Consider the following 12,035-nt stretch of genomic DNA (forward strand, 5'->3'; position numbering starts at 1 on the left):
AGATATCATTAAAAAGTTAATCGGTTTTTCGTCCGGACTTTGATCGTATATATAAAAGTATTTGCCAGTGTAAATTGCGTTGTCGTCTTTCTCAGTTTAGTTTACTCCCCTGAAAAAAGCAAAGTATCTTTATCGCAATGGGAGGAATACTTAAAAATACTTTGCTGGTTATCGCGCGATTTTTTTTTTTTTTTAATTCAAAACCGATTGTCTCCAATTATGAATGGACAGATATAATCTGTAAAGTATAAGGTCGTCGAAGGTATATCGGATATGTAACATCGTACGAAATATATATTTTATTTAATACTATCAAATGTCGTTACACACAACCCGCGTATGTATACGCACGAAAAAAAAGAAAAAAAAACAAACATGAAAATTATCCAGGTAAAAAGTGATATCAGCGCCTTATCGGTGTTCGTCGGATACGGCCCTGAGAACGAATCCGCGCTCCTACCAGTCGATTCGTTCGGCGCGCCGTCAGTGCATGCCAGTGCATGTGGTCTCATCGCGGTGTGTGGTTCGTCTTTTATTTCTCTCTTCTTCTTTCTCTCTCTTTCTCCCTTTCTCTCTCTGTCTCTCTTTCTCTCTCTCACTCTCTCTCTCTCTCTCTTTTCTCTCTCTCTCTCTCTCTACTGTCTCTAATTTGACAGAACGATTTAGCGAAGATTTAACTAACATCGACGAACTTACGTTCAGTTATTTATCTTTACCTAACGTTCTAACGAACTAGAACGAGAAAAGTCTGGCGGTACCTGCAGAGAGAAACGTGAAACTTCGTTCTAAAGGACATCAAAATATAGAAAGAGAGAGATAATCTACTCGGTTGGAGGGAAATCTTTGGTAAAGATAGGAGATGTCTGCGGACGCTGAGCTTAGTAACATTCTTAGCAGGAGGCAACGGATCAACGAGGATCTCGATGAGGGTAAAGAAGTGAAGAAACAATACAGATTTGTTAACGTCTATACCGAATTCCATGAACTCTCTCGCCGGGAGATCAAACGATACGAGCAAACCTTCAACAGGTGAGAGAAGAACTACTATATTTCCTTTTTTATGAAATTTTTTTTATATAATTTCTTTGTTGTTTTTGTTTGTTTGTTTGTTTGTTTTTTAATTTTCTTTTAATTTTCTTTTCTTTTTGCGTTACGTAAGAGACAAGGATATCGTTATAATAATATCGTTTATTGTTCTTCTTCAATTGATTATGTATGATACGACACATTTCGTGAGAAAACATTTCGTGACGTGCATTATTACTACGCATTTATATTCTTCCAATAAAAATGTCACCGATGCAAGGATGCTGCGTTGACGATACCTGATTGTAGAATACAATTCGTTCGTTTTATTCTCATAATTGACAAATTCGACATTGACCTATTCAACGATAAACAAGTCATATTTCTCTTTTATGTTTCTTTTCTATTATCGATATATATGCAAACAATAAGTTTGAAAGGAAGGTCGTAAATACAAGTTTCTATCATGAATGATCGAAGTTCGTTTGACTCACCGTTTCTTTGTAACGATCGAAATATCTTTTATTCGTAATCGAACGAAACGCGACTATGATCTTTCCTAGAGATACTTTTAAGGAATATCGTTAACATTATCTTACGTTGATAAATATTTTGAGACGAATACACTGATTTTAACTTTATATTATCTAACGTAGATATAGATAGTAACCCTTTATCGTATAATGTTGTCTCACCGAGATATACCTACCTCTTTTGAAACCTACGTGTTATAAATTTAGAATTGTCTCGGAGAAAAAAGAAAGAAGAATAAAAGAAAAAGAAGAAGAAAAAAAAAAAAAAGAAATTCATTGGATATTATTTTGGCAAGATCGTTTATCTCTTTTGATACGGTCTTGTTCTCTTTTTTTTTTTCGTAAATATTTTACGATATCTTTCGTACTCATCGATGTTTGCTTTCATACCCCTCTGTGATAAAATTAATATAGTAATAAGATACTCGTCGAAAAAATGGAAACTTTTCTTTTTCGTGACTCATAAATCGGGGATACTTCTTTCCACAAAACAGTTTACGGAATTCTATTTTATTTTTTTTTTTCTACTAAGGGAAGACGCACTTTTCAGAAACCGGTATGCTACGAGGTCCCTGTTTTTCTTTCTACGTGTGCAGCATACATACACGCTGACGTACTCTCACAAAGACGGGGTGAGTCACGTAAGGTGATCATTTCAAACTGCTCGGTTACTGTCTCGTGAATATGTTTACCAAGCGTCTCAAGCAATATCGGTAGCTAACTCGGCTGAACACTTTTCTCTTTGAATAATTTATCGTGTATATATATATATATATTTATATACGTATGTATGTGTGTGTATATATATATATATGTATATAAACATATGTATCAAACATATTTTGTACTTTGTGGTATGACTATTCGGTGACACATGATAGCGAACATGTCGTATCCGCAGATGTTTCGTATCTTGTGGTTATCTATCCAGCGTTTCCTGCCTCGATGAGTCGCACGGTGGCAATGTTTCCTTTTATTTCGATCGAATTTTCAACCTCTTTATCATCCTTTTCCGAGTTTGACGATACTTTCATTTCCTCCAAGATCTAATCGAAAATGTTGCGAGAAATAAGTGGAAATAACGAGAGAGCCAAGGGTTGAAAATTCAAAATTGGCGGGAAAAATGACGCGTGTAATTTGAAAGAGCAAATGATTTTGTAAGATTTGTTGTACGTATCGTTTCTTTTTTTCTTCTGTAAGAAAAATTTATATTTACGATCAACATGGTCATCGATTTCTCGAGTATATTTATCGGGACGATCGTTTCTTCTAAAGTATCAGAAGTCTTGTGTTCTAAAATAGAAGTTGTGTACATTTATCGGTCGTTACGTTCCCTCTCATAGTGTAAACACCACGTGCAGTAAAGCCCTTCGTGAATCGTATATCTAAATGCGGATTTCTGTATCCTCATTACGTATTTGTGTACGAGCCGTTATTTCGTAGTCGTTCTAAGAAGCCGCGTGTATCGAATGCGTAATCGGAGAAAGGATTTATTCGACAATTCAAATGATATATACCGGCCATGAATTTATCGATTAGTCGTACTATATTTTGGATATTAGAAATTGTGCTTGTGAATTTAGAACACTGAACCTTTGCTACCAGATGGAGGATAGGTTGCATAAAGAAATCGATTGATACATATCTAACGTAACGAAGTATACATATATACAGGAACCCTCTTATAATACGGTACTCTGAGAATACGGTCTCGATATAACACGGTAACTCCGAGAACACTGTTTCGATATAACACGATATTCAGAGAATACGGTTTCGATATAATACAGTAAAGAAAAAAAGAATTATAACGCAGTAAAAGAATTACAAAATATCCTTTTATAACGCGGTAGGTTTTGAGAACACGGTTTCGATATAACACGGGAAAACAAGAAATTGCAGGATACTTTTATAACATGGTAGTTTAAGAACACGGTTTTAATATAACATAGTATAAAAATTGCATAAACCGTCTAATATGTACATATATATCGTACTGAGTATTGCACAAAACAAAGGTGATCCATGGTGTAACACAATGGTTGGTGCAACGGGCACTGCTTAATTATGAGCATTTCTACGTAAAATCACAGATAAGTATCTTATTATACTTAAATTTCATAATCGAATTATAATGAGACTTTCTAATTACTTGAATTCGTAAACTTTCTTTTTCCTTTTTCTTTTTTGTCTATTTTGTTTTAAATTCTTGAATTTTTCTTTCCTTTCCTTCCGTTTTCTTTTTCTTTTTTTCTTTTTTTTAAATATATTTTATTGGAATTTTAATGTAAATTAATGTATATTCTTAAATCATGAAAAATTCTTTAATCGTAAATGATATTTCATTTAATTGTCATTTAATGTCAAATTTGATATGGAACGAAATTTTAAATTTTGTACGGTTTGAGAAGTATCTTAGATACATGGTTTTCTTATAATTCAGCAGAACTCATCCATCTAATTTATGTTATTAACGGTATTATAAGAGGGTTGCGTGTAGCACATGCTTTCTAAAAAATAAATTCCATGATAAAAGAAATAATTAGTAATTAAGTAGTTCCTTACGTACGAAATAAGTTGATGCTATAAATGAACATTTTGTTACAAGTGTTACACTTTCTCCAGGATTGATAGCTCGTTCTACCACTATATTATCTTTTAACCAAGATTACGTGTAAGTAAAAGTGATACGTATTTACTCGTACAGGTATCGGGTTAATCCAAAACCACGGTGACAATAACCTGCTGTATTGCGGCCTTAATAAATGTTCAGTAGGATCGATGAATGTACAACGTGCTAGCAATTCATATTACCATGAGGAGGAGTGTTTCGTGCTTAGGTACCTCTGGCGATTCAGCGAAATTCGAATATACATTTTCATAGTAGAGCATAGACTTCTATGAGGAAGTTATAGTTGTCATAGTCGTGCCAAGCGAGTTAAACAATAGCGGCTTGTGCCTTATAATACTCATCGTACCTTTTTTTTATTCTATGTGCATCATAATCTCTTCAAATATATTTGTATTCGACGACATGTCGATATATGATCCGTTACACTTTATTGATTATTATTTAAGTCATACGATTATTCGTAATTAATATAAATTACAATATAAATTACAAATTAATTTTAAAATAATTCAAAATATAATTCAAAAAATTCTTACTTAAAGTACAGTTTGTTATATATATTTGTTATGAAGAAATTAGAAAACAATTTTCTTTCGACACCATCGATGTAATTTCCGGTTAAGAAAATGATGAAATTAGAGATATTCCCTTTTGATAAATTATCTTTTATCGAATAATTTTTATTCGTTCGAAGTATGAAGAATGACCATTCTTTCCTAGTAAATCGATACAATTAGCTCATGACGTATATTCGTTTTACTGCAATGTCTCTTAGCAGTACTAAACGTTAAATCAATGCTTCGTTGATAACCTGCCCTTTTCACGTACAAAAGAACGATCTCCGCAATATCGATCTTTCCAAGTAAAGGGTAGTAATACGAAGAACGTAGAAGGAATATCTTCTACGTATTTGTATGCTTGCCTTGACCTGATTTTTTATATTTCTCCCCTTAGAAATGATGCTGCAATAAATTGAACGAAGATAATAGCTTTCGTTCTCTTTCTTTCCCCCTCCCTATATGTATGTATTATATAATTATATAATTATATATATATATAATGCAATATATAATATATTATATAATATAATAAAACATAATTATAATATATATATAAATGTTATTCATATAAATGAATATTTTTTTATAAAAAGAGATATCTTCGTACTCTCATTGATAATGAAAAAATATGATAATAAATAAAAGATTGTAGATCCTTTAACGAAGTGACGAGTTTGCGCTCAGTGGAACGATCGATCGAAGAACGGTTTTAATCTACTTTTTACATTTTCTTATCGATCAGAGTACGTTTGTCGTTCGAGTATGTTTATAAGCGTGTAACCTCGACCTTTACGATAGTTCGCTTTTATACGTTTCATCTCAGGAGCGTATCGATATTGTGGGATTTTTTAGAAACCTAAATTTAATTTATATCGGTTATACAACAATGATTTATATCTTATTATACTCATCGATCTTTATTTGGTGTTTGTGTCCTAATGAAACATTTTTGAATCCGACGACATTTTGATTACATTATACTTTTATCGAATATTATTGAAGTTACATAGTTATTTTAAACGATTTGAAATATTTCTTCTCCTTTCAAAACATTTTAATTAATATTTTGTTCTGCTTAAAAATAAGAAAGAAATGTTTTCACAGATGTAGCACCTTCGTTACGATTGATGTAATTTTTAACAAAGAAAATGGCACAACTAAAACTTTTTTGTTGATGCATTATTTTTTTTCTGCTATTTATCGAGTCAGTATTCTAAATAAGTCGTTAATATTTATAATAAAATATCAGTACTTAAGTGATGCATTCCTGATGCAACTTTGACATTTAATTATTTATACTGATCAAAATACTTATATATACTAACCATTTATTTTACAAGACTTTTACTATTAATAAAAAAAAATACTTATCGAATAGATAGAAGTATTATTTTTTATCGAACAATTTTTATTTTCAGTCGATTAATTCTTTTATTTATTTGTAATTAGTATCCTGTCGTCCAGATCAAATTTTCTTTTTAACATATTTAGCAATCATTGTATCAATTTAGCGATACGTGTATCAACTTACAGATTCGACGATGGACACGATGGTTATCTCGATCTAAATGAATTGAAACGCATGATGGAAGTTCTAGGAGCACCTCAAACTCATCTCGGCTTGAAAGCAATGATACATGAGGTTGACGAAGATCGTGATGGACGTATATCCTTCCGCGAAGTAAGAAGATATTAATTTTATTAATAATTATTAGTCACGATTTTTATCTAGTTTTTAATATCATTTTATTTATTTAACTATTTATTATTATTATTATTATTATTATTATTATTATTATTATTATTAGTAGTAGTAGTAGTAGTAGTATTATTATTAATATACGTTTTTTTCGGATATGTCAAAGTTGCTTTAAGGCATCTTTGTAAAAATTGATTTGAACTATTAAATTGACTGAACTATTAAATATATATATATATATAATAAGCTGTTATTATTCTTATTCTTATTATTATTATTAGTAATAGTAGTAGTAGCAGTAGCAGTAGTATTAGAAATTCTCTAATTAAAAGATATTTTTTCGTTAGGCTTTAATGAAACAATTTGTGAATGTATATTAAACTGTTACAGTTTCTCCTGATTTACCGTAAGGCACATGCTGGTGAATTAGAGCAGGATTCTGGGTTAGGACAACTCGCTCGTCTGACCGAAGTAGACGTGGATGAGGTCGGTGTGTCCGGTGCCAAGAATTTTTTTGAAGCTAAGGTAAAATCCATTGTTTGTAATAATACGAAGAAAAAAAAAAAAAGAAGTGAAAAGTTTCTTGTAATTAAATTAATAACAAAAAAAAAAAAAAGAAAGAAAGAAAGAAAGAAATCTCCACTCTTTCTTTTTTTCTTTATATTTTTCATTTATATAAAATTTTCATTTATATTCGTAGATCGAGCAGCTTCGTAAATCTAGCAAATTTGAGGACGAAATTCGTATGGAACAAGAAGAAAGGAAGCGCGAGGAAGCTGAGAAGGCAGCGAGACGTGCACAGTTTAGAGAAAAAGCTGCGATTTTTAGTAATAATTAAAGGAAAAAGAAAACAAACAAACAAAAAAATAAGCATAGGATAGTATGAAAAGTTATTTTTGGAAAACTAATTCATACTTAGACGAGAGATAGATTTTATACTTCACGAGAGGATTTGTATTTAATTTGATCAAAAGCACAATAGGACGATCATAATAAAGGATCATTGAAAGGATTCCAATAGATCTTGCACCTTTGCGATAATAAATAATCTCTAGCTTGATCGTGCAAATAACGCACATTTACTTTAATCCTTTTTAATCGGAGCTTTGTTGAATGATTTATGAATCTCTATCGATTTTGATTTATCGGTTAAACTGAATATCAAAGGACGAATCTAATGACTATATTAATATTTTAGACGATGATAAATTCATATATACATACATATATATATATATATATACACATATATTGATGAAAAGGACAATTTATTGCAACACTTCGAATAGAAAGGATTAATATATATATTCGTATCAAGAACATCAAAGATACTTGCATGATAAAATCCTCTCCTTTTGTTTTATAAAAGAATATGTTACATTCAGTTTTTTTTTTATTCGTTACGTTTATCTATCTTTTAAGTTATCTTAATAATTGTAGAATTTCGTATTGAAAAAAAAATAATATCTTTTTGGTATTAATTACGTTCGTCTTATTCGAGTAATTTTTTTTTCCATTTATAAAGTGATCATCCATCACTTTTTTATTTGTAATGAAACTATGTTCTCTTTATGCCGCGCCTTCTTTTTCTTCTTTCTTTCTCTTCTCTTTTTTGTTTATTGTGATGATATTAGCATCTGAAGAAAAAGAAATATAGTCACTTGACATGAAATTACAATATAAGTGTTAAATGGAGGGAGAAAATTGCAACTATTTTTTGCTCTAGTCATGCATTTATCTTGAAGAGATATATTTTTAATACAATTTCATCTAGATTTTTTATGCTACACAGCTATAAAAACTCCATAGAAATAGCATAAGAAAATTTTTATATTTTTTAAGAGTTTCTCTCCCCTTGAGAGTGATGCGTGTCATAGCCATTTTAAAATATATTACTCCAATGGTTTTATTACGTACTTACATAATGTAAAAATAATTAATTAAGCATTCTATGTTATTCATTTGTATGTATATAACATTGAAAGTTGTGTTACATCATGTGAGATACATTATTTTAGTACATATTATGTAAATAGGATATTAGCCTTATGCCAGTTCTTTCTTTTTCTTTTTTACTTATTTTATTATAGAAAAAAAAAAAAGAAAAAAAAAAAGATGATTTATTTTATAGAAAAGATACGTTAACGTTGTAATATGCAAGTTATATATATATGTATTGTACTTAATTAGTGTATGTTTCAAATAATGTATAAACTGAAATTTTAAATAAGCATATAATGAAATATTCTGTGAACTTACATTTTACAATAATTTTCTATATAATTTAATATTGAATTTTACTTTGAAAGTTTTGATTTTGATTTGAATTAATGAATTAATGATTTTAATTAATATTACGTTCGTACTTGTATAAATGTTAATATTTTTTACGCGGTTTTTTTTAAACTCCTACTAAAGTCCACTATTACTAAAGTCACGGAATCAAAAAGTCGTTAAAAGTCGTTATTGTTCTCGAAGGAGTGGAAGGTGAGTGATACGTTCTTCCTTTTTCATATTATTTTAATACTAATTTCATGAATTTACTATGTCTAAATGTAAGTATTCGTTCATTGACACAGTAATTGAAACATTTTGCATGTTAGGGATACAATGAAAATATTCTAAAATTTATATTATTAGTAAAAAAAATGTTTCTATTGAAGGTGAAGGAATAGCATCGATTTCTTTTCATAATTTCGAGATCGTTAAGTCGAAGTTGACTTATTGCGATTCTTTGAAATATTAGAAAGTTTTTATTATTAGAACGATAACGAACAAATTTTTATAATTATTTTTCTTTATTCTACGATGATTGAGATCAATGTTATCGATATCATAATATCTACAGAGTCGCAAAAGAGTGTTTATAGAGTGCGTTAGTTATCAGCATACATAGTTCTTGATTTATCTCATATTAGTTATTTATGATGGAAATAGTGGTTATGTGTCCGTTTAGGATTTATTGTTATTGATTATGTTTATTGTATCTTCTAACTGTGCAATGGTCATAAGATTGTACAGTGTTCATTTTTATCGTTATGAGTTTCTTGTTTGATTTAGTAAAAAACGCATTTATCAGGATGTTAGAACTTTTATGGTTTGGTAAAAAGAAAATTAGCAATTCATTAAGTATATATATCAAAACAAATACAGGAAATACTTTATCGGTGGATTTGGATCCTAAATGGGATATAAAAAATGTGAAAGAAATATTAGCACCCCGAATGGGGATGGCACCAGAAGATATTAAAATTATTTTCGCTGGCAAAGAACTACATAATTCAACAGTAATAGAGGTACATAACAATTCAGATTACAGCTTAAAAGATCTAATGTGTGATTTTATAAAATGTTGAATATTTCTGTATAATTATCTGTAGGAGTGTGATTTGGGTCAACAAAGCATTTTGCATGCTGTTCAAAATCGTCATCAAAGATTTAATAAAAGTATAAATTCTGTAAATACTATCGAAGAGGTGGTAACGGAAGGATCTGATTTTGATTCGACATTTAATAGTAGTGGAAGTAAACCGATGAATGAAACTCTTACAGATTTGCCATTAGAGGAAGCAGATCAGACAAATTCATCCACAGATGGTTATTACACTATATATAATACATTTACTATAATGAATTGAAAATATACTAATTGTATTATATGATTTTTATCATATTCTATGGTAGAACAACGAGAAACTCGAGCACATTTTTATGTATATTGTTCAAAGCCATGCAAAGCTGTAACTACAGGGAAGTTAAGAGTTAAATGTGCATCTTGCGGTAGCGGTGCCGTTACAGTAGACAGAGATCCACAATGTTGGCCAGATGTTTTACACCCCAAAAGAATAACGGTCCATTGTGAAAATGAGTTATGCGAGCTATCGGTATCTTCTAACGAGGAAACCGAATTACAAGTTTTATATGCTCAATTTTTTTTCAAATGTGCAAATCATATTAGTTTAGGTGAAGATGACCAGGCAGTACCGCTTTATTATATCAAGCCAAATTCCATGAATATACCTTGTCTCGCATGTACAGATATAAGGTATTGAAACCATCAGATAATGATCTAAAAGAATATTGAACAATTAATTTTAAATTACCAATGTACGTATATGTAGGGATACAGTATTGGTTTTTCCTTGCGAAGCAGCCCACGTAACTTGCCTAGATTGCTTTAGGGAATATTGTTCTATACGTTTACGCGAGCGTCAGTTCCAATTTGAAACAACAAAAGGTTATTATACTCTTCCTTGTCCCGCAGGATGTTCCAACTCTTTCATTACAGAAATCCATCATTTTCATCTTCTTAATCCACAGCAGGTATACATTTTCTAAGCTAAGAGATTATATGAGATTTAAGTAGAGAAAAGTTGTTGAAATACGTTTTAATATTTAGTATGAGCAATATCAACGATTTAGTACAGAGGAATATGTTTTACGCGAGGGTGGACTTCTTTGTCCAAGGCCAGATTGTGGTATGGGTATAATACCACCATCTATAGAAGATGGTGCGAATGAAGAAGAATGTCGTAAAATTCAATGCTTCGCAGGTTGTGGTGTAAGTTGATACATAGATTATATTTTAGGTAGAATACTACATAATCGTGATTTATAATAGGAACAATTACATGAAGTATATATTGTTTATACTTTATATGTGATTTACAGTATGTATTCTGTAGAAGATGTTTACAAGGATTTCATGTGGGAGAATGCGAATTACAATCTTCAGAGACATCTAATAACAAATCTATATCTAACGGGTATACCATTGATCCCCAAAAGGCTAAAGATGTATTTACATTATTATAATTCAAAGCCATGACGCATAGTAATGCAAAAATCTTATGGGTATCTTTTATTTTAGGCTAAATGGGATGAGGCTAGTAAAAAAACCATACAAATATCGACTAAACCTTGTCCAAAATGTAGAACACCTACCGAAAGAGATGGTATTTATAAAAACTTTATATCAAATTGGTCGATTCTCTGTTCTCGAAAAATATCTCGGAATTGTTATTTCCTTAGGTGGATGTATGCATATGGTGTGTACACGAGCAGGCTGTGGTTTTCAGTGGTGTTGGGTTTGCCAAACTCAATGGACGAGAGATTGTATGGGTAGTCATTGGTTCGGATAAATTATGTAAATTTAACGTTAATTTTTATAACTATCGTTATTACTAATTTATTTTTTGACAATGTAATTTATCAACAATAGGATAAATTATTTTCTTGTCACAAAGTATTTTTGTAAATCTTTTGTTCCATACTAGTAGAGTATACTTTATCGTAATTTCTTTAGAATTCGTTAAATTTATCTAACAACCTTGTGTTTTCAATAGATGCAGTAAAAATTGATTTGTTATAGGATTGATACCTGTATATGTGTGTATGTATGTCGATAGATATACCTATCTCTTTCTATACATTTGTAATAACATAAACAAATATAATTTGATAAAATTCAGAATGAAATATATCAGATTTATGCGTTATACTTTTTTTTCTGAATATATTTATATTTGTGGGAAGATATACTTACGAGTAAGATGTACTTGGAACTTCCGTATGATTAAGGACGA

The 12,035-nt window shown here is 30.3% G+C and overlaps 2 protein-coding genes across 2 annotated transcripts; both read left to right on the top strand.

Moving 5' to 3' along the window:
- Positions 1-476: 476 nt before the first annotated feature.
- On the top strand, positions 477-8,693 carry LOC127072897 (EF-hand domain-containing protein D2 homolog). The gene is made up of 4 exons (XM_051013736.1): positions 477-1,029; positions 6,285-6,432; positions 6,841-6,975; positions 7,151-8,693. Exons 1-4 carry the CDS (start codon positions 860-862, stop codon positions 7,286-7,288), a joined length of 591 nt encoding a protein of 196 aa, XP_050869693.1. The 5' UTR covers positions 477-859; the 3' UTR covers positions 7,289-8,693.
- A 658-nt stretch (positions 8,694-9,351) lies between these two features.
- LOC127072884 (E3 ubiquitin-protein ligase parkin) lies at positions 9,352-11,928 on the top strand. The gene is made up of 8 exons (XM_051013719.1): positions 9,352-9,746; positions 9,831-10,047; positions 10,135-10,495; positions 10,572-10,773; positions 10,850-11,011; positions 11,122-11,247; positions 11,321-11,405; positions 11,482-11,928. The coding sequence occupies exons 1-8, from the start codon at positions 9,489-9,491 to the stop codon at positions 11,589-11,591; spliced, it is 1,521 nt and encodes a 506-aa protein (XP_050869676.1). The 5' UTR covers positions 9,352-9,488; the 3' UTR covers positions 11,592-11,928.
- Positions 11,929-12,035: the final 107 nt, after the last annotated feature.

Source organism: Vespula vulgaris, chromosome 2 (genome assembly GCF_905475345.1).
Source record: "Vespula vulgaris chromosome 2, iyVesVulg1.1, whole genome shotgun sequence".
Taxonomy (NCBI): Eukaryota; Metazoa; Arthropoda; class Insecta; order Hymenoptera; family Vespidae; genus Vespula; species Vespula vulgaris.

What these genes read in the sequence shown, in the direction of transcription:
- LOC127072884 (XM_051013719.1), top strand. Translation starts at nt 9,489, where the DNA reads ATGAGTTTCTTGTTTGATTTAGTAAAAAACGCATTTATCAGGATGTTA. An exon ending in GACAAATTCATCCACAGATG is followed by an intron (nt 10,048 to 10,134) that starts GTTATTACACTA and finishes ATTCTATGGTAG; the next exon opens with AACAACGAGAAACTCGAGCA. An exon ending in AACACCTACCGAAAGAGATG is followed by an intron (nt 11,406 to 11,481) that starts GTATTTATAAAA and finishes TTATTTCCTTAG; the next exon opens with GTGGATGTATGCATATGGTG.
- LOC127072897 (XM_051013736.1), top strand. Translation starts at nt 860, where the DNA reads ATGTCTGCGGACGCTGAGCTTAGTAACATTCTTAGCAGGAGGCAACGG. An exon ending in TACGAGCAAACCTTCAACAG is followed by an intron (nt 1,030 to 6,284) that starts GTGAGAGAAGAA and finishes ATCAACTTACAG; the next exon opens with ATTCGACGATGGACACGATG. An exon ending in AGAATTTTTTTGAAGCTAAG is followed by an intron (nt 6,976 to 7,150) that starts GTAAAATCCATT and finishes TTATATTCGTAG; the next exon opens with ATCGAGCAGCTTCGTAAATC.